The 23,244-nt window shown below is 36.9% G+C and overlaps 1 protein-coding gene and 1 pseudogene across 2 annotated transcripts; both read left to right on the top strand.

Moving 5' to 3' along the window:
* Positions 1 to 3,237: 3,237 nt before the first annotated feature.
* LOC308415072 (FGFR1 oncogene partner 2 homolog) lies at positions 3,238 to 6,575 on the top strand (annotated as a pseudogene). Its single transcript has 2 exons — positions 3,238 to 3,246; positions 5,804 to 6,575. The product of its transcript is annotated as an FGFR1 oncogene partner 2 homolog (transcript).
* A 4,196-nt stretch (positions 6,576 to 10,771) lies between these two features.
* Positions 10,772 to 11,413, top strand: LOC308415073 (serine/threonine-protein phosphatase 2A 55 kDa regulatory subunit B gamma isoform-like; the record flags this gene model as incomplete). Its single annotated transcript, XM_080910170.1, has 1 exon — positions 10,772 to 11,413. The coding sequence occupies one exon, from the start codon at positions 10,772 to 10,774 to the stop codon at positions 11,411 to 11,413; it is 642 nt and encodes a 213-aa protein (XP_080766296.1).
* Positions 11,414 to 23,244: the final 11,831 nt, after the last annotated feature.

Here is a 23,244-nt window from a genome sequence, read left to right on the forward strand (position 1 = left end):
TTAATAGCATTTCATTGTATGAAAGTGTCACTGTTTATTTTTCTACTCAAACAAAATTACTGATTTGTAGGAATGGTGCTTTAGAGGAATAACCATTAATGCCTTATCTATTCACTGACTGATAAAAAAGAAATAATTTGGAAATAGTGCTGTTGCATGTGAATGCAACTTTTATTCTCCTGATGTCATTGTCATCTTCAAGGCTTACTGCCTTCATCTGCAAATGTAGGTCTAGTCCTGAAAGCTTCTACCTTCTGGACAATGTTAGAATGTTTTTAGTCTCTGAGACTTACTGCTGAATTCAGTCACCCTCTCTAATGCTCTCTGATCTCTGGCTGGTTGATTCAATCTAGCTTCTGTCAGTTTCTTACTGAATCACTCTGTTTGGCCTCATACTAACATTGATAATATGTTCTAATCTCCAGACTCTTTCTCATTCTCTGACTCCATTCTATATTCACCTATAGTCACTCTATCTGTACAACTCTCCTGGTAAAACTGCCTCCTTCCTCTTTCTGCACTGCCCCTTATGTACCTTCTCTTTCCTCTCTCTTCTCATTGAAGGTAGGCCTATTCTATTCTGTAAAATCTTTCTCTGATTTGTAACTTTGTCACTCTACTAAACATCACTGTCAAACATGGGTACTTCCTTCTACAAACTAAATACAAGGGAGAGTTCATTATTTTGGCTCACATTTCAAAGGTATATAATCCACCAGGGCAGGAACTACATAGTAATAGAGATAAAAAAAGAATAACATAGCATTCTTTAGTTTTTCAGTCTCTGACCACAGCCCTTAGTATAATGTCATTATCATTCAAGGTTGGTCGTACTTCATTAGTTAAACATCTCTGATAAGTTTTTTATAGCTCTGACAACAGGAGTGTTTCCTAAGTGATTCTAAATTCAGTCATGTTGACAATGAAGATTAACAGTCACAGGCAGTGATATATTTTTCTTTGGGGAGATTTAATTTTGTGATTGTATCTTTTCATTTATAAGAAACTATGAAGTGTTTCTCAGAGGGGCTATACTATGTTTTTTTTTTCCATTTTAAACACAACTAATGAAATCAGATATGTAGCCACAGAGCATGATGTGGTTTCTCTCTCAGCTTCTTCAGTCTGACAATGCTGTGGGAAAGCAGCCATAGAAAGGTTATTTCTTTACAAAAACAGTCATCAGACCCCAGTATATTCATAATTTATAAGGATTAAAAGAATATGAAAAACAACAATATTGAACCAATAATAATCCACCAACAAAGGAAAGCCATGGACTGGCCAGATTGATAAAAGAACTCTTACAGAATTTAAGGCAGATCTAACAACCTTTTAAAAATTATTTTGATAGAAAGTCCCAAATGTCAAGAAAGCAAGAGGCTCTCAGGACCCAACTGGGATAAGATTAGCTGAAATGCTCAACAAAGGGGAGGGAGAACCTGTAGAGACCATATCCAGAGGTTAGGTTAGGCCCCATGTTGAGGGATGAGGCCACCAATCCTTCTCAAATTTTTAACCCAGAATTGCTCCTGTCTAAATAAAATACTTGGACAAAGTGTGGAGCAAAAACTGAAGGAAAAGCCTTCCAGAGACTGCCCCACAGATACCAAAGCCAGACAGTATTGCAGATGCCAAGAAGTGCACGCTGACAGAAGCCTGATATGGATGTCTCCTGAGAGGCTCTTCCAGAGCATGACAAAAACAGATGTGGAAAAAGGAAAAGAATCAGAAGGGATAGAAAGTGAATGAGAAGAGAGGGTGATGGGGTTAAGCATGAGCAAAGCACATTATACATGTATGAAAATATACTGAAAATGTTATTAGTTATATTTTACACTTGCTAATAAATTTATTATCCTGATACCAGGATACAGAATAAGAATACAATATAAAAAAATAATCTAGAATCTGAAATGCATAAACTGCTCAGTAAATATGGGCAAAATACTTCAAAATATAAGGTAGATAAAAGAATTCTAAACAAAGACTCTCTGATAACACAAGAAACAATCCTAAGAATTATCAAATATTATTGTGTGGAATTAACGACCTTTGTACAACAAAATAAATTCACAAAAGAATGACAAAACATACTACAGGATGGAAAACCTTCCCGGTATATTAGGCAGGAGTATCTATTTTGTATAAAAAACTTCAAAAAATAAACACAAAAAGAAACAGAATCAATAAATATGCTAGTAAACTAAATAGACACTTCTCAGAAGGAGAAACACAAATTACTAATAGATATTTGGCACAGTTTTCAACATCTTTAAGTATCATGGAAATAAAATTACTCCAAGATTCTATTTTACTCTAATCAGAAAAATCTACCATTGATAAAATAAATGACAAAAAAATGTTGAAAATGTAAAAGAGTAATAAGAAATATATAAACTGTTTTCCTCACTACTGATATACTACTGACATGACTTGTGATACTTTTGCTATTTTAAGATGTAAAATCTACCAAAGCATCTGTTTTAGTATAAAGTGGTTATATACTTTTTCATAAATAGAAATTTGAGTTTGGGAATCTTGCTTCTATTGTGTTGGACATAAAGTTTAACACTGTTTAAAATTTATTGGTATTTTTCTTAAAGCCACACAATGTAAATAGTTTTTAGTTATTACATAAATGGATAATAATGTGAATAAATTTGAATAAGCAATATAATTCTGGAAGTCACAGAACTGGTGATATACCTCAGTTGATCTTGTGTTTGTGTAGAATTCACAAAGCCACTAGTTTAATTGCTAGTACCACTCTGTGATGATTTGCATATGTTTGGCCCAGAAGGTGGGACTATTAGAAAGTGTGGCCTTGTTGTAGGAAGTGTGTCACTCTGGGAGTGGGCTTGGAGACCATTCTCCTAACTGCCTGAGGATGCTCAGTCTGTTCCTAGTTTCCTTTGTTTAAAGACGTAGAACTCTCAGTTCCTCCTGCACCATGCAACCCAGAATGCTGTCATACTTCCATTGGGTGATGATAATGGACTGAATCTCTGAACCTGTAAGCCAGCTCCAGTTAAATGTTGTCATTTATAAGACTTGTCTTGGTCATGGTGTCTGTTCACAGAAATAAAACCCTGACTAAGACACACTCAGAATCATGTTTGTTGGCACATGGCTGTAATCTCAACACATGTGAGACAGAGGGGAGGGAGAATCAGATGCCTAATGTCATCTTCCTCTATGTAAAACATTTGAAGATAGCCTAGGATGCATAAGACCATGGAACAAGTAAGATAAGAACAGGAAACATTCTCCAAGCGTGCTTACTGCATGTACATTTTTTTATTTGTAGAGGTTTATTAGCTTAACTTCATGATAAAGTATTAGGAACAAGAAAAGTAGAAAGTGCAGCTAGAGATAGAGATAGGAGTCCTATAATGTGTTGAATATGTGATATCTGGAAGGTTCAGTTTTACTTAATAGTCAATGGGAGTAAGAGAAGAACAATTATCCTTTAAATAAAAAATCATATGTAGGAAGTTATCAAATATACATGCAAGAGGTAGATGGATGAACCAGTTAGTTGTTTCACATATTGCTTGTGCATTTGTATCATTAGTCTTCTACCACATACACATAAAATATTTTATGAAAGGACTTCACTTGCTAAAAACTGCGACCATTTAGTAGAAAAGCATTTATCTACCTAGCATAGTATACATCTCTATCTCAGTCAAAGCCAGTAATGGATGCTATCTATTGGAACTTTAGAGTTTTATCATAGAAAAAAAGTAAGACCTGTGTATTTATATAATTAATTTCGAGTAAACTAAATATTTCCTCAGCATATGAATACGTTTGTACATATATGCTTTCAAAAAATTAAGACCAATAAAGTACAATGGACTATAACCCAAATTTTAAATACCTAACAGATTAAAGCAAGGGCTAAAAACACTGTTTCGTTTTTTAAATCTTATTAGCATAAGATTCTATTGTCAAGGTTCATATTAGTGCTGTTTTAAAGAAAACTATTTAGCTACTAAGCACCAATTTTATAGACCCCAGCATCACAGAGCTCATGTGATACCTACAAGTGCATATGCTGATGTTTTACAAACAACTGCCTTAACCATGTGTCTTTATCAGTGCCAACCAGTAAACACTGATACTTGCTCACAAAAAAAATGTGAATATAAATTTTTATGAATATATAAAATTCTTTTAGGCACCAGATAGCAATTACACATTAGAATAAACAACTAAAAAATATAAAATAAATAAAATAAATGATCAGTCGATGGCCAGAGAGTCTTTAAAGATCAGGGGGAAAATTTGATGTTCTTTGGGTGTAAATTCTGATTGATATGACGAAGGTTATCTATGATTTCTTATGATATGATTGGAGGTGAATGATTGTTCTGATCTGGGTGCTTATGTCCCCCTGGCCTACAATATTTTTGAAGTCTTAACAATCAAGGTAAGGATATTAGGAGGTAATGAGAGTACTAGTTTCCTTCTTCCATTATGTAAGGTTTCAGTAAAAACTAGCTATCTACAAGCTAATATGATATTCAATATGCTAACGAGGATGCTGATGATGCAGAAAAAGAGGAACATTCCTTGGCCGTTGGTGGGGTTCTAATCTGGTACAACCACTCTGGAAAGCACTCTGGTGGTTCCTCAGAAAATTAGACATATACAACATGAAGAACCAGTTATTCCACTTTTGGGCATATACCCCAATGATACTCCAACATACAATAAGGACACATGCTCCACCATGTTCATGGCAACCTTATTTATATTACCCAGTAGCTGGAAAAACCAAGATGTCCTTCAGTAGATGAATGGATACAAAAATTGTGGTATATATACACAATGGAGTACTACTCAGCTATTAGAAACAATGAATTTATGAAATTCCTAGGAAAATGGATATATCTAGAGAATATCATCCTGAGTGAGGTAACCCAGTCACAAAATAATGGTCACTGATGATTTGAATCTAGCCCCAGAAAGATCTGAAGATCCAGGAAACAGCTCAATGCAGACTATCAAACCTTAAAAAAAAAATAAGTACTGACAAATATATATTCATGTAGTTTCGTGGCAAAATGCTTTTAAAAACCTTCTTCTATTATTTTATAGATTGAACATCTTTATTGAAAAAAATATATAAATGTACAGACTTTAAGCATTTTAAGAAGGGGAGGGCAGAGGGTGTAGAAAGGGCAGGTGTAGGTAGGGGAAAAGGAGTGGAAAGGGGAGGTGTAGAAAGGGCAAAAGGCAGAGGGAAGGGAAAGGGAGGGCAGAAGACAGGCAATACGTGGGCAGAGGGTGGGAATAGGGAGGGCAAAAGGTGGAGAAAAGGAGGGCAGAGGGCGGGCAATAGGTGGGCAGAGGGCAGGAAAAGGGCGGGTGTAGGGGCAGGCAAAGGGAGAGGAAAGGGCGGGTAGAAGGTGGAGATTGGGAGGGTAAAAGGCGGGCAGAGGGAGGGGAAAGGGAGGGCAGAAGGAGGGCAATAGGCGGGCAGAAGGTGGGCAGAAGGCGGGCAATAGGCGGGCAGAGGGTGGGCAGAAGGCGGGCAATAGGCGGGCAGAGGGAGGGGAAAGAGTGGGCAAAAGGTGGAGAAAGGGCGGGCAGAGGGAGGGAAAAGGGTGGGCAAAAGGTGGAGAAAGCGCGGGCAGAGGGAGGGTCAAGGGTGGACAAAAGGTGGAGAAAGGGCAGGCAGAAGGCTGGCAATAGGCGGACAGAGGGCGGGAAAAAGGAGGGAAGAGGGCAGGCAAAGGGAGGGGAAGTGGGAGTGTGTAGGGTGGAGAAAAGTGGGCGAACCTCTGAGCAGAGCTCCATCTCTCTGTGCTCTTGCTTTTGGGAACTGACCATTGAGAAGGCGCTTGCTGACTTTAAAGCCCTTGTTGAAAGGTTGAGAGATCATGATGATGCAGCAGAGTCTCTCATTGAGCAGACCACTGCCCTCAGCAAGGGAGTGGAAGCAGTGAAGCAGTATCAGGAAGAAATCCAAGAACTTAATGAAGTAGCAAGACACCGGCCGCGTTCCACACTGGATATGGGAATCCAGCAAGAAAACAGACAAATCAGAATTACAACAGGAGAACAAAGAAGTGCGAATATCCATGGAAGAACACCTTGGAACTGATAATGAGCAAGTATTGGGAGCAAATGTTCAGATTGCTAATGGCCAGCAAAAAGGACGACCCGGTATAATAATGAAGTTAAAAGAGCAACACTCAACGATTGACATGGTACATCGTAACAGTTGCGAAGGATTCTTCCTGGATGCATCTCGGCACATCCTTGAAGCACTTCAGCACTGACTGGAGAGGAGGCACTTGGAAGCAAATCAGAATGAGTTGAAAGCACATGTTGACCAGATCACCGAGATGGCAGCAGTAATGAGAAAAGCTATTGAAATTGACGAACAGCAGGGTTGCAAGGAACAGGAGCAGATATTTCAACTTAAACAAGAAAACAAAGGCTCGAGAGAAATCCTTCAGATAACTCGAAAATCCTTTTTGAACCTTCGGAAGTATGGCGCGTCAGAGAGTACATCTCTGTCGGCCTTAGTGACTAACCTGAGTCTGAGGAAAAGATGAGTGGCTTTCTGCGTGGTCACTAGGACGAGCCCAGAAGTGAATGGATGAGTGAACATAAAACCCAACTTTACTCAGCCCTTTTCCTCCAGTATGTACAGGGACACTGGCAAAAAGACAGCAACCGAATGAATGTATAACCAGTGGTCATAACCTAGATCCCAATCACAGTTAGAAAGGAAAAGCTGAGCTGCAGAATGAACAGTGAGTCTTCACGGTGCTGCCGAACACTGCAGTTTGAGACGTGCTGTTGGTTCTGGGATGATACATAGACCACCCTGAATACTCCTCAAAAATGTTGGAAAGCCTAAATTACCACAGTGTTAAAAGTAAGGTTGCTGTGGTTTTCTGAGTGAACAGCTTTGTCCTAAGTCTCATCCTTCCTGCTCGGCCTCATAGCTTATGTACATAAGGCTTCTGCGTTGGTGCTCACCTGTCCACCAGCCCATCTGTTCAGTTCATGTTTAAAGGCTACACTTGCGTCACACAGGAACATATGTACTAGTTCCCATGACTCCTGGCTAGCGGTTAGTTATCCGTGACTTGCTTGAGTGTGTGTCAGGAAAGACAAAGATCCTTTCTAAGAAAGACAGCCATATACATACACATTAGTAGGTTAAACTACTTTGTAAGATTATGGTTTCGTTCTCTTTTAACAGTGAACCTGGCTCTTCCTCCTCTTTACATGATGTTTAAGGGTACAAGACACTTGACCAGTAGACAGAGTTGACATATTTAATGTAACTAGACAGGTATGGTCATTTCCAAGAAAATTTGGAATTTTTTTGTTATTTAAGAAGTTACTCTTCAAACACTTACAAAGTAGATGCAGGTTCTAAAATCAAAGTTTTGGGTTTGCATCTAAACCCCATTTAGTTCTTATAACCTCTGAGGTTTCCCCCCAATCTGTGACTCAGAAACTGGCAGTGAAGTGAAGTGTAAACCCACAGGCATTGTGCTTTGCACTTAAAATAAAATAAATAAATAAATAAATAAATAAATAAAGCTTTAAGGCCACAGGATACAGACGTGTGCTTTAATACCAATTGCAACCTAAACTGTTCTGCAGTGATCAGAATAAAAGAATGTGAAATATGGCTGAAAATACACTCTACTTGTTGAAGTCCATACTGAAATTAGCACAAATAGAAAGTTGGACTTTTCAGTATACCATTTAAGTACATTTTACTTTGCAGTGGAATTTTATGTGTAATTTCATGTGTTGGCAAAATCAAATGACTTTTCACTTGAGAACCTTTCATTCTGAAGTTTGAGGTGAGTGGGGTCATCAGTCTGCCAGTCCCCCAGGTGTTAAACCGTTCTCATGCAGAGGCCTTAACATTTTATGTAAGTGAATTTATTTTTAAGAGTTTTCTATTGGTTTTGGAGAGTATTCCTTAATTTATGGTACATTCTTTCATGTAGTTTAGTCCCAGGCCAGAATTTCGAAAAGAAGGAAGGCTGCACAGTTGAGAGGAGTCAGAATCAATGTACTGAGTAGTTCTATTGTGAAACGTTCTTTGAGAAGTGTTTATTTTTATTAAAAAAATGATTTATTCTTTGTCTTCTTGGATATAATTTTAAGCTTGTGAATATTGAAAGACAATTCTTTGTTTTTAGCAAGTTTTCCACCCCACCCCCACTCCCCCAAAAAACAGCTTTAAGCTTACATATGAGAATGTGCTGAAGAGGAGCCTATTTTGTCAATAAAGATGAGTGTTTAAAGTTAAAAAAAAAAGAAAAAAAATAAATAGTTAGATAAATAAATAAATAAGTAAATAAATAAATAAATATTACAACAAAACTATGTGTCAAAATTGTTAAAATTTTAGAAATGAATAAACTTAGGTAAAGTCAGCCTCTCTGAACATCTGGGTATATGCTAAGGCACATGATTTTCTGCTGCTCCCTCTAGTACTTGGTAAATCCCCACAGAAACTTCTTTGCAAGAGTTGAGGTCAGAAGAGGAATGTTTTCTAAAGTACTCTGCAGTCTTTGATTGGCAAAAGCTATTTTGTTTAAACAATTGAGTATTGCTATGTAAGTATCCATTATTGTATAACTAAGCCCTGATGTAAACAGAAAATAAATCACCCTTTCAGAACTAAAAAAAAAAAAAAAAAAAAAAGTGTTTCTATCCATTTACCTGTGTTCTGTTTTTCTTTAAGGTAGTTACTTGTTTGCTTAAATTTCTCTATCATGATCATGAGATACTACTTTTAAATCTGAATCTTGTTTTTCCAATGTATTGGGCTATCCAGGACTTGCTTTTGTGGGGGAGCTGGGTTCTGATGATGCCAAATAGCTTTGGTTTCTGTTACATAGGTTCTTGTCTTTATCTCTTCCCATCTAGTTATCTCTGTTGTTACTTTGTCTTTCTGTCTCTGACTAATGACAGTCCCTTCTGTGGGTCTGTAATCCTGTAATCTTAAGTGTATCAGCACTTCTGGGAGACCAACTCTCCTGGCAGGATTTGGGTGTGGTGAGTTGTGTCACATGGTTACCTCCAAGATGCCAATATAATTAGAACGTTCCTATCCATGGCTGTTTCGTATTTCCTTTGCCCTGTGTGCTCCTGGCAGTTTCCTCTTTGGCCCATTATTGAAGCAAAAGTGGTGATCTCACCTTGATCTTAGGAGTGACAGCACTCCTGGGATACCAGCTCTCTCTAGGCTAGATTAAAGTACAAAGTGCTCTGTACTAACTTCATAATCTTAATGAAAAAATATAATATCATTTTAGATTTATTAAACATAACCATTAGGAAAATCTAACTTCTTATCTCTAACTTAGAGGAAAGCTATTTTTTTTTATTTTGAAAAAAATAGGATTTTCTTAATTCAGTATTCTTTGTAGCAACTTTCCTACATGGTATGATTGGGATATATTTACAAAAAATTTTTCTGGTTGAATAAATTTTTTTCTCCCCACAAATGTCTAAAAAATCCGCAAAGACCAACTCATTCCTTGTCATCGGAAATATTTTCATCTATTCTGTGCACAATAAAGTCAAACCTGTGAAGTCCCCATTTCTTCCTAAATAACAAGAAAATAATGGCACTTTTCCCCCATAGTGTATTATAATATAAAGTTAATTGCAATGTATAAAGTATATACTTTTAAAATGTACAATATACAAATATACAATATACAAGTAAAATGACCTAACATTAATATTCTTTGACAGCTCTCTACTCATTATTTTAATGTATGTAATAATGCTTTAAAGATGTTAGCTTAAGTTCTTTAACTGGAACTCAGCAGAAAACTGGGCAAAAAATTTAAAAGATACAAATGAAAGACAAGAAATGAACTAAAACTTATTTTTACTGACTTATCAACTTAGGGTGAGATCCTGCCTTTAGTAATGCATTAATATTCAAAGTTAAGCTATTGTTGCTTACCTAAAGATGAAAGAATAGAGGGAAATTTGAAAGAGTGACAAAATAACTTAACATTTTAAATAATTAGTTTTTATGTTGCAGTCTAATAATATTCTTTCTGTGCAGGTCTTAAGTTGAATTAGATTGTTGTTTGTTGCCAACAATTTATATACATTACTTTTGCACTCTTGGGCTTATAGTGTCACAGTTGTCATTGATATGGCTCATAAGTATCCATAAGTTGTCAGTTGTGTTGTTTATCTTTGCTATTTGGATGAGGGTAAAATGAAATATAAGAGATATTTTGATTTACTCTTTATTTACTGCTAGAAACAATAATCATTTTGACATATTTCGTAGCCATTTTTTTTTTCTGTTTTCGAGAAATCTCTGTTCAAGTCCCAGGAAGTTTCTGAATATTCAGTTAACTGTTTACCTTTAAGAAATCCCTCTTTTAAAAAAATAAAATTGTAAGAGAGGAAAAAAAGAGTGTAATTAAGCATAAAACAGGGAAAAGACCAAAAAAAAAAAAAAAAAAAAAAAAAAGTCCATAGCTTGTTTTCATCACAAGAAACTATGGAACAAAAAAAAAAAAAAAAGTAACTTATGGTTCATAAATCCCCATGTTTATAACTAATCTGAGAGATTTTCATAGCATATCTTTACAAAATTATTTTCTGATGCCTATTGATTTTCAAGGTTGAGTGTTGGAAAACAATGTGGGTTCAAGTGCTTCTTCTTGAGGGATTTCTATTGTGAAGGCAGTGCACATAGTCTGAGTAATTTATGTGGGATGTGATATCTTTCATTATAATAATGTACGAAGATATTGAAAGGAATTTTTTTGCTGACATTTCCAGGTGCATTCTATTTACATGGTCCCAGAAGCAAAGCATATTAAAGAATCCCGCTGCTAGAAGGGACTTAGAGCCCGAGGACCCCAGCAACCGCTCCTTCTTCTCAGAGATCATCTCCTGGGTGTACGATGTGAAGTTCAGCCACAGCGGACGCTACATGCTCACGGTCAAGGTCTGGGACCTGAACATGGAAGTGAGGCCCATAGAGACCTACCAGGTCCACGACTACCTGCAGAGTAAGCTCTGTTCCCTGTATGAGAGTGACTGCATCTTCGACAAGTTTGAGTGTGCTTGGAATGGGAGTGACAGTGTCATCATGACGGGGGCCTACAACAACTTCTTCCGCATGTTCGACCGCAACACCAAGCGGGACGTGATGCTGGAGGCCTCGAAGGAGAGCAGCAAACCCAGAGCGGTGCTCAAACCAAGGCGTGTGTGTGTGGGCGGCAAGCGACGGCATGATGACATCAGTGTGGACAGCTTGGACTTCACCAAGAAGATCCTGCACACGGCCTGGCACCCAGCCGAGAATATCATTGCCATTGCAGCCACCAATAACCTGTACATCTTCCAGGATAAGGTCAATTCTGACATGCACTAGCTGGCCTCAGTGACCCTCCCGGCCACCTCTGTAAGAGGACAGGATGAGCGTGGTGGCCATTTGGGGACATGAGTCCCTAGGCTGGAGTCGGCTTGGATGGCAATTGCTAGTTTAAACAAAGGAAGGGAAGGAGCCTCAGTTACAGGTTGCTAAAAGGATGTGCCTGGTGGGCCTCTGTCCAGGGCTCCTTTGTTTACGGCCCTCCTGTCTCAGGCTGGGCCTTTCATTATCATCAGGACTTTATTCTTGTCCAGGGTGGGTCAGTTCCTATCAGGGAAAGTCAGGCTGGTCCGTGATGGGGCTCCAGAGAAAGAGCGAAGTTCACAAGTCAGTCAGGATCTGCGGATCCTCCAGGGAGCCAGCCATGCGCCCTGGCTCAGCTGCTGCTCCCTGTTGGATTTTGGACAGAGAATTCTCACTGAGTGCTGGCAATGGTAGCTTGTCCCTTGGGTGGTGGGGATGTCTTTCCATAGTCTAGGCGCCAGGCCAGGGCAGGTTCTGAGAAGCAGAGCCGAAGTCGTAAGTCGTAGGGTTAATCGTGAGGCAGGGCCGGGGTTCCTCGTGTGGGTTTTCCAGGCTGAGGCAAGTCCTCAGAAGCCGGACTGGGGACGCTGTGTGTCTGTAACCCTCACCTCACTGCCGTCTGTTTGTGAGTGCCCATTGCACGATGGGCATGGTGCTGAGCCCGTGCTGGCTGTGGCTGAATCCCCACAGCCCACTTTGTGGTGGCTTTGCTGTCACCCTTCCATGCTAGACAGTTATCTTCCTGTGGCCGGCAGTGGGTCCTGCCCCCGACTGTAGAATCCTCACTCCCATGACACAGATGTCCATGCATTTCTATAACTTGCAGCTGAGATCCAGGCTCTGCTGGAGCTGGGGTGTGGTCACCGTCCCCTCTGTACACAGGAGGGAACCAAGGCTCTGAGCAGAGAGATAGGGTGCCGAGGGAGTCACACCCTGAGAGCTGAGTTGGCGTCCCATGCAGGTCCGTCCATCGGCTCTTTCCAACCCACCACACTGGTGACTAGTTTCCGGGCAGCATTCCAAGGGAAGGTTTAAGGAGGGAAGCATCTTCGTATCGGGCACTCAGTGCAGGTGCACTGGTGACAAGATGATACAGAGAGAACATGGAGAAGACTGGCATCCGCGCCTCCCAAGATGCACTTCACCTACATTGTACCTACAGCTTTCTCCTCACCCTCCCGGCTGCTCTCCAAGGAGGTTGCATGCAGCCAGGCAGCCCCAGAGGATTTTTTTTTCCTTTTTCTCAGACCTCCTCAGGGCCACAGGTGAGTGGCCATTCATAGTGACCCCCTGCTCCATCCTTACCCCTGAGATCCCAGGACTGCAGGGCTTGGCATTTTGACTCTGGAAGCAGAGAGTAGAGGGGTTTTGGTTTTTACAACACGGACTGCCACCCAGGAAACAGATGCAACAGAGCTTTTTTATTTCTCAGTGGATCAAGGTATCCTTGTGTGTGTCAAAGCACAAACCGCATGCACACTCATTTCCGGCCATGTATTTACACAGAAACTGGGTCCATTAAACTTTTTGCCTTTTTTCTTAAGTCAATGTGAATGAATAATGTTTATCACTGTAAAATTCAGGCGCTCTGGACAGTATTATATGTACATACTGACCCTGATTCAAGTTAGCAACTAAGAGATTGGCAACTTTCTCCTCTTGTAAAGAAGTTGAAGAATGTGGCCAGTTGTATATAAATCCCATCGAAGCCAAAATCCTGGTGAGAGGGCCTTACACACTGGCCTGGATCTCTGGCACACTTATCTATCTTTGTGGTTTGGTGTTAGAGAAGAAACTCACCTTGGAAGCTAGAGGCTGCTATGAAGTCATAGCTTTCACATATAAAGTCTTCAAAGTCAAATCTTACATGGTCTTCAAAAGAAGGGGTCTTGCACATGACCTTAGTTTCCAGACATCTGTCTTAAATGTCGGGTACCAAAGTAGAAAGGAAAAAGAGAGACAGAAAAAGGTCTCAGAAGAAAAGTAATTGTGTCTTTGGGATCCGAAGAAATCACTCAGGTTCAGAGCGGACTGCTAGTAATAATGTATGTGTCGATGAAGGAAAAAGCGTGGAGGGGGGGAGGGGCGGTGTGAGAAATCACAGAAGGGCCAGAGCCTCGAAAGCCACAGACTTTGCCACTTTACTCTGCTTAAGTTCTCTGGTCTTGAATACGTGGCATTTCCCATAATCATTGCGACACTGTTGGGGTTTTGAGTTTGTTTTCTTCTGCTTTGAGTCTTCTCTGAGGGCGAAGCCCTTGGAGGGTATTGGGTATGTACGTGCTGGTAACATAGTCAGGCCCAATCGCTTGGGGTTCTGTGGCTCATAGGTGCATTCTTTTTTTCTTTGGTGTCTCACAAATTATCCAACTGTTGAATAAAACTATAAATATGTTAATACCAGCTTTTTCCAATAAAATAACAAATGTTACATCTAAAATTAAAAAAAAAAGGGACTTAGAGAGTTGAAGTATTGCAGTCACCTGTTCCTACTCATGGCATTATTGAACAGAAACAAACAAACAAACAAAAAACTCTATTGTACTATTAATCACTAAAAAAGAATGACACACTTGCAATGTGTTACATTTGATCTGAAATTTTAACAGATATTTTGTATTGTCCCTCAAAGTGCAGCATAGGATACTCTTTTGGGGTATTTGGTTTAAATGAGTTAGTCTATGTGGAAATTTTGAAAACCATATCTATTAAAGATATTTCCCAATACCCAATTCCACTTATTTTTCTCAGTTAGCAGCATATTATAACAATGATTTACCACTTCAACTCCTTGCCTTATATTCAAAGGTTAAACCCATAGGTACTTTTCTAAATAGCACTCAGTTTTTAGAAATATATAAATCACCAACATTAACATGAATAATAATGAACCAAACAGATAAACAAATTCTAGACTATATGATGAGTAGTTAATACAATGCCTTAAATATTTCATTTTCTTAACTTTAATTTAAGATATTTATAAAGTATCTGTTTAGAGTGATATAATAGTTTTTTTTAATAATAAGACCTCTGAGTGCTTTTTAAATTAGTTTCCATTAGATTGAAAAGCTGAGAGGTGAGTTTATTAAAAAGAATAATTTCATACTCATGGATATAATTAACAAAGTACAATAATTCTATCAGGAGCCCTGTCTCATTGAATAGTTTGTTAAAGTCTTTAGAAATAGCAACTTGGTTACATGTTCTGAAACCAAAATCAATGCTGAACTTCCTGTTGGTTTAAAATTAAATCGTTTATCCTATTTTTAAAAAATGGATGACAAATGAATTCTTGAAATATCTAATTGTTCCATGTCCCTGAAATCTTATTGGAATGATGCAAGCATTTCTCATTGAATAGTAAATATAAAGTATTATCTATGCTTTAGGTTTTTATTAGTGGATTTTGGGTAAATTTTGAATGCTATTTGTTGGGTGTGAGTCAGATATATTTAATGGTGATGGAACATTAAAAACGATCCACCGAGAATGTACTTACAACAGAAACATTAGATCCTGAACCATCCTCCGAAAAGTTTATGTAAAAAATCCAGACATAATAATGTGTGCCTTACACAGCACAGAGTAGGTAAAAAAAGAATGATCAAAGGCACTTTCTGACCAGCAAATCTAGCTGAGTCTAGCAACCCTGTCTTAAAAGAAAAGAGAGTTCAGTAGCAAAGCCAATTCTGACTTTTGGATTTCACACATATACATTCTACTCACAGATACACAACTCATTTTATAATTGGTAAATATTTTTGTCAATTAAAATAATTTCAATTATGTGTGGGGAGGATAATAAAATAGAAATATCATAAGCTATTTAACTCTCTGAAGTTACAGATGATAAAACTTTGTCTTAAGGCTGTTCTGTCAATGTCACAAAGTGAGTTACTACAAAAGCTTATACTAGAATCCAAGGGACCAGAAAAAAATTTGAGTGCCCTTCCATTACTACCTGCTGCATCCAATTCATGCACTTTGTAGCTTATTGCTCTATATTAAATCTATGCCTACAATTTTAGCTTCCAGCTTTTTGGCAAGTAGAGGAAATCTCATTCACTGCTGGTGGGAGGCCAAATTGCTACAAACACTTAGGAGAACTGTTTGGTGATATTTACTGAAATTGAACATATATTCAAGATATGACTCAAGTTCTACTTCTAAGTATAATCCAATAAAATGTGGATGTATGTTCAGTAGAAAATTTTTACATGAATGTTCATTGCATAGTTTTTACTGTTGTCCCAAATTGAAAACCCTTAGAAGTATGTATCAACAATGGGATGAAAATATATATACTCCCTTAAAAATGTATAGCAGTATCATGAATGCTGTAAAACTACATGCAATAAAAATGAATGTATCAAAATTGCAGTTTGAACAAAAAGTACTTAATTCAGGGGAGCATATTCTGCATGAATTCATTTACTCTTGGTGCGCAGTGAAGGGATAAGAACATGAAGTAACTCTCGGTGACAGTTCATTTTCTTTCAGCTTAGATACATCGGTCACATATTTGTTCAGCTTGTTGAAGTTCAACAAACTATACTGTTATAAGTTATGGATTTTATCTATGCTAAAATATGAACGACATATGTACCTCTTTTTGTACCCAAATTAAAACAAAACAAAACAACTTATAAATTGATAGTAGCCAGAACCAAAGTCTATCCATTTCAATAAACTATATGGTCAGAATAGCCGTTCTGATTCAGTGGAGCTTCATAGGTTTTATAGTTTTTCTATCAGTTACAAGTTTATGCCTTTATTCTCTAAAATTTTCCAGAAAAAAATTGTTTATACAGCTAAAACTAGGAAAACAATTAGCTCTGTATCCTCTTTTATGACTCACGTGTCTTATAAATCAGTTTTACCCGATAGAATTATGTTATAGATACTCTCACTTCCATAAAATAATATGATCAGGGAAATATACGTTAACATATACTGAACATAATATATTATAATATATAGTGCATTAATGTGAACCTGTTAAGTGGGATAACAGAATACACAGCATCTCTCAAAATAATCTGACGGGGTGACTTGGAATTTAATGGAAAATAGTTCCTAAAAATATCTTTGGAACAAAGCACTAAAATTAAGTGCAATAAGAAGAAATTTAAATAATAATTCGGGATGTTTCTTAGTAATAATTTTGATGTATAATAACATATAAATTATATATATATATAATCTAACACAGAGAACAGGCGTTAGTATGCAATGACACACATACACTATCTATCTAATTTTCTATCCTTTTTTCAAATTCTAATATACATAGGACATTTTCTAAAGAATCAATTATATTACTAACAACCCATTGTACATATACATATACATACACATACACATATACATACACATACACATAGATATACAAGCATAGCACATCTGTAAGTAATATTAATATCATAATATAGATGCCATTTACATTTTATAGTTTTGATTAATGAATAAGTAGTTTAAAATTTCCTTACTATTTCTGAGACTAATCTTAAAACTATCACCCTACATATTGTGCAGTAAAAATCTATTAAACATCAAAATATGATAGTTGCCCGCATTTTCCCTAGAGGACATTATTCATAATTCAAGAAATATAATTTAATTTTATGAATTCACTTTTAAACAGTTAATAATAATTTAATAATAGAATTTAAACTTTATTCTTGAGAAGGATGTAAACTGTCAGTACTATAGTACTCCTCATCAAAATATCATGAGGAATGGTTATTTTAATTTAAGTATAATAGACGAAATGGCATATATTTATTGTAGAAAGAAGCATTAAAACATGGACAGAAGCCTTTTACTTTTAGTCCTGGTTCACTTGTATAATATTTTGTGGGCCACATGAATCCAAAATAATTGGCCTGGGCTTAGTGATTATAAACCTGAAATTTAAAATGTGTGTCATGGCTCACCAGCTTTGTGTGTGCATGCTATCCATTGTATTATCACTTCTTGCTTTGCCTTCATGCCAGTGAGAATGTGCTGTGGGGAGGTGAAGAAGTTGTATCACAGGAGACATCAGGATTCCAGTCTTTTCTCTGCTTCCAGGAAACCATGAGGTAATCAAATTCATGTCTCTACATTACATGTCTCCTACCATTTTCCCAGGCAGAAAACATGTACCATGATGGACCAAAAAAAAAAAAAAAAATTAAAAAGAAAATGTGGGAAGCTTTCATTAAGTAACTTAAAAAGCTAAAAATCAAAATTTCATAAAAGGATTTTTTATTTATTCTGTACCTTTCCCAATGGAATTTGTCATGCTACCTTTAACAGAAAAGTACTACTATGATTCTAAGAGGTAAGTAGTCTAAATACATCTAACTGTTTCAAGTTTTAGAGAATTTCAGCTATATTTATTTTTCCTTTTATCTTATCTTTTTGTACTTTCAAGACTCTGACATAGAAATATTCCTACAAAATGATGTCCCAAGTATATTGGACATCTTTTGATAGATATTCTAAAACAGATTTTGTATGATGTTATGAACTTGGAAGCAGTTCATTTTCCTATCTAATGGTCCTTGGTTGAAACAACAATGTAAATGTTCATTCCTGTGGTGAACAGAATAAGCGTAGTTTAGATGCCTTGAGAAGTTTTTGAATAGACTGATGTAATAATGAAATGTAAAATGATTTTATTTTTAATACGAACATGACGGCAATGTTTTGAAAATTGGAAAAGTAATTAAAATTGATTGCTCAAAATGTAATTCAATTCAAAGCACACTACAGAAGACAACTTATTGTTGTTATAGTATAAAGAAAATTCCCCAACTGACAAGGAAACATTTTGCAACCTTAAACTCTAAAGCGATTCTCTACATAGTTGAAAAGGGTGTTTTGCTGTATTTTTATTGTAAACAATATTGGTTTGGCCAACTGCTTTTATTCCATGAGATGACTTACATTAATTCATACCCACTAGAAAAACTTGGGCAGAACTGATAGTCTGAGTTTCCTCATAGACAAAGGAATACACTTTCCTTGCCCTTTAGTATATTAAGCAGGAATCACAAATGTTGTTAACAAAGAAATAAAGTATTTTCGAGAATGAAGAAGTTTTGTTTATTTTTAAATAAACAGACGAAAAGGAAAAACATCTAAAATTATGGTGCATTTTCAAGTATTAAATTCTGGTCACTTGTTTAGAAATACATTTAAATTTATTCTCTATCCTTTTTCTCCTACATCTGAGGTAGTTAGGTAACTGCCTGGAATGAAAGAGCATTGGCAAAAGTAAGTTTAAAACAGAAAAAAGTTGAAGAAACTTGAAAACTCTGGACAACATTCAAATCAGCAGGCCCTAATGATTGGTGACTAAGGACTCAAAGGGCAATGATGCATGTTATTGCCAAGCTTCTTGCTGCTATTTCGAAGACAGTGCACAGGACAAAAGTAGTACCAAAACTCTAAAATAGAGCTTAATGCCTCATTTTACTAAACGGATGATCTTGGAAAATTGTAGATCTGTTAGCTTAACATTTTTACCTGCGATGATAGTGGAAAAAGTCGCTAAACTATTTTTTGAAAGCATCCACAGGGAAACAAAATGCTGAATAATGAACAGCCTTGCTTCACAAAGAACAAATAACATCACGAAAAATTTAGCTTCTCCCCTACTAAATGGTATTATTTATAGAAAGAAAGAAAACAATCATATCCCTTTTTAATGCATTCTTCTTTTTCCATTATTTATTTGTTTATTCACTTTACATCCCAGTCTCCCACCCTCTATCTCCTCCTGGTACCCCATCATATATCCCATCCTCCCTACCCTTGTGAGAAGGGGGAGGTAGCCAACTGGGTATCACTCTACCCTGGCATATCAAGTCACTGCAGAACTAGGTACATCCTCTCCCACTGAAGCCTGACAACACAGTCTGGTTAAGAGGACAGGATCCACAGGCAGGCAGGCAATAGAGTCAAGGACAGCCCATGCTCCAGTTGTTCGAAACCTGCATGAAGGCCAAGCTACATATTTGCTCCATATGTGCAGGGGTAGTATCTTGGCAAACACATTCTTAATGATTTCAACTTACCAAGTCGTACTTTTTCTTATGTTACTATTTTTGTCTAGTCTTTAATGTAGGAGGACATGGTGCTATTTTGGACCATGGGAAAGGTTTTTCACTCTACAAAGGAAGCTATTAAATATTTATTACTTATTTCTTTGGCTTAGCACTCTTCAGTACTATTAAAAATTTATATGACCATGTAAGCTCTTAAACCCCACTGAGTATATTTCTACATCTAGAATAGTGTCAGTTCTCTTCTGTTACTCTGAATCCATACTGTGGTAGTATAATTTGCATCTTAAAATTTCACCCAAAGGCCTGTGCCAACTCATTGTGATACTGGTAAGTAATTGAAGCCTAAAGTGGTGGAGCCTAGTAAAAGAACTTATGCCACTGAAGATATATCCTGAAGTAGGCATTGAGACAGGAGTCCTTTCCTCCTTCTACTTCCTGGAAGCCATAAGATGAACAGCTTTGCTTCATTATTTATTTCTTGCCATACTATACAGTTTTAATACAAGCAGAAAGCCAGCATACCAGGGTCAGGTAACAATTCACTGATTTCTAAAATTATAATCTAAAATCCCAAAACAATGCTTCAAAGACATGGAAAGAGCGATTTTCAAATTCATCTGCACAGACAAAAAAACCAAAATAGTGAAAACAATTCTTGACAATAAAAGAACAACTTGGGAGAATCCCCATCCCTGACCTCAAGCTCTATAGAGAGCAATAGTGATAAAAAAAAAAACTGGGTGGTATTGGTACCAAGACAGACACTTTAATCAATGGAATAGAACTGAAGACCCAGGAATAAAACAACACTCTTATACACATTCTATCTTCTTTGTCAGAAACAAAAAATACAATGGAATAAAAGAAAGCATTTTCAATAAATTGTGCTTGTCTATCTGGCTATCTGTATGTATAAAAATGAAAAAATATCCATATTTGTCACTTTGCACAAAGCTCAATTTTAAGTAGATCAAGGATCTCAACATAAAACCAGATACAGTGAAGTTAATAGAACAGAAAGTAGAAAACAGCCTTGAACTGATTGGCACAAGGGAAAATTTCCTTAACCTTGTTTGTGATAGCCAGAAGCTGGAAACAACACAGATTTCCCACAACAGAATGGGTACAGAAAATGTTGTTCATTTACACCACAGAATACTACTCAGCTATTAAGAACAAGGACATCCTGAGTTTTGCAGGCAAATGGATGGAACTAGAAAATACCATCCTGAGTGAGGTAACTCAGTCCCAAAAGAACATGCATGTTAAATACTCATTAATAAGTGGATATTGACCAAAAATACTACAGTATATTTGAGATACAGTCCACAGAATTCATAAAGGTTAACAAGCTGAAGGGCCCAATGAAAACACCTCAGTCACATTGGCAGGGAGAAGAAAGCAATCACAAGGGGGTGAGGGAGGGAGGGACCTGGGACAGAAAGAGGACGTGGGGTAGTGTAGGGAACATGATCTTGATGGTGTTGGTTTGGGGAAAATGACTGAAGGCCCAAGGGCCAGCAAAAAGGATGGAAACAGGCAACCTCAAGAGGTAGGAGGTTGGAAGGACCATCCAGAATGTACCAGAGATCTGGGAGGTGAGAGACTCTCAGGACTCAAAGGGGCAGAACCTTAGGTGAAATGCCCTACAGTGGTAAGAGGGAACTTGTAGAGCCCACCTCCAGCAGAAAGACAGAGCATCAAGTGAGGGATGGGTTTCTTATCCCATAGTCAAAACTCTGACCCATAATTGTTCATGTCTGACAGAACTGCATGGACAAATTGGAGAAGAGCCTGAAGAAAAGGAGGTCCAGCAACAGGCCAATGGAATCCAGCTCAAACGAAGGGCCTAAGGCCTTACACCATTACTATGGTTATGGAGTGCTCACAGAAAGGGACCTTTCATCACTAGTCTCAGAAAGACCCAGCAAGCAGCAGAAAGAGTCAGATGCAGATATTTGCACACAGCCAATTAACAGAAGCTGCTGAATCCTGAGGTTGAAGTTGGGAAAAGGTGGAGGAAGCTGAGAAGGAGGGCCACCATATAGGAGGTCTAGCAGTCTCAATTTACCAGCATCATCGAGATTTCTTAGACAATGGGCCACCAACCAGGCAGCATACACCAACTGATATGAGGCTCCCAACCCCTATACTGCAGAGGACTGCCGGGTCTGGGTTCAGTTAGAGAAGATGCACCTAAATCTCAAGTAACTGGAGGCCCCAGGGAGTTCAGTGTTCTGGTGGGTAGGTTGTGGAGGAGATGAGGACATCCTAGTAGACACAGAGGGGCGAGAAGGAAGTATGGGATATGGAAAGGGCAGAGGTAGACCTGGAGGGGAAAAAAAATCTGGAGTATAAAAAAAACACATTGCAGGAAAAAAATAGAATAAAATATTTTAAAAAGGTAATGATGATAAAATGAATAATCAATATGGACATAGTGGCCACTGTATGCCAGACATTAATTAAGGTTGTTATATATTAACATTAAAACATAAAAGAAAGTTACTTAAGAGTAATGTGTGTTAAACGAATTTAATGGAATAGAATGATGGGCTGGAGATCCATCTTGGTGGTATAATACTTGCAAAGTATCCACAAAATCACAGTTTCAATCTTCAGAATAAGAAAAAAATAGAATGTAATGGTTGAACAATAGGAATTCACTAATATGTAAAATTTAATAATTAACTGACTTTGTGTATTGGGAATAGTTTATTCTTTTCTATGGACTTCAGAGTTACATATAGCTTTTGATTTTCTGAAAGACTGTAGGTGTTACACAATCTTTTTAGAAAATGCACATAAAGAAAAGAAAATTAAGACTGAATTAATGATACCTATGTAACTGAAATAAGACTGAAGATACCTTTTTCCATATATATATATATATATATATGAGAAAAAAGTAAATGTTTGGTTTGGATAAATGTAACAAATCTGGCTAAATATGAAAGGGAGAATTTTGACTGATAAATTCTGTGAAATAATAAGGTAAATTTTTATTTACTTTATTTGTTTGCTCTTGGGTTAGAGAAAATTGAATGGACTTATATCTATTGTCAACAAATATTTTATTATTGTCCTAAAAAGATAATAATATCAGCAACAAAGACTTTCAAAAAATAAAACTGTATAGAATGTATTATCATCTGCTACAAAAAAATGTGTTCAACTATAAAATAAAATCATAGATTAGGTGAAAGAGACACAAAAGGGTATGTCAGACCAAACTTGTTTTTTTCCCCCAAAACACAAATGCCCTTAATATTCTGATCCCTTTGCAGAATAGCTGATATATATATATATATATATATATATATATATATATATATATATATATATATATATATATATATATATATATATATATATATAACCTCTGGAATGTCATCTCTAAATTATTTTTTAATTGAACAACTTTATTTTAAAAAACAAAGATAAATGTACAGATTTAAAAAACTTTTTTTATAACAGTACATGAATACATTTTTGTCAGTACTTGATTTTTTAAAGGTTGTATAGAATGCCTTAAAAATCTTACTAGTTACAATGAGCATAAAGTACATGTAAAACAAGATGTAACCTGGAAATAGTCTAACTTTTCTGGATGTGTAAAGATTAAGCATATGATTTTTTTTTTTTTGGCCTTTGTTTTTTTTAAACTTCATATAAGTTTAAGTTGTTAGTTGTTTCTGGGCTGTTCAGAGCTTTCTGGGGTTAGTATCCAATTATCAGTGACTGTAT

The sequence above is a fragment of the Micromys minutus genome (genome assembly GCF_963924665.1).
Source record: "Micromys minutus genome assembly, chromosome: X".
Taxonomy (NCBI): domain Eukaryota; kingdom Metazoa; phylum Chordata; class Mammalia; order Rodentia; family Muridae; genus Micromys; species Micromys minutus.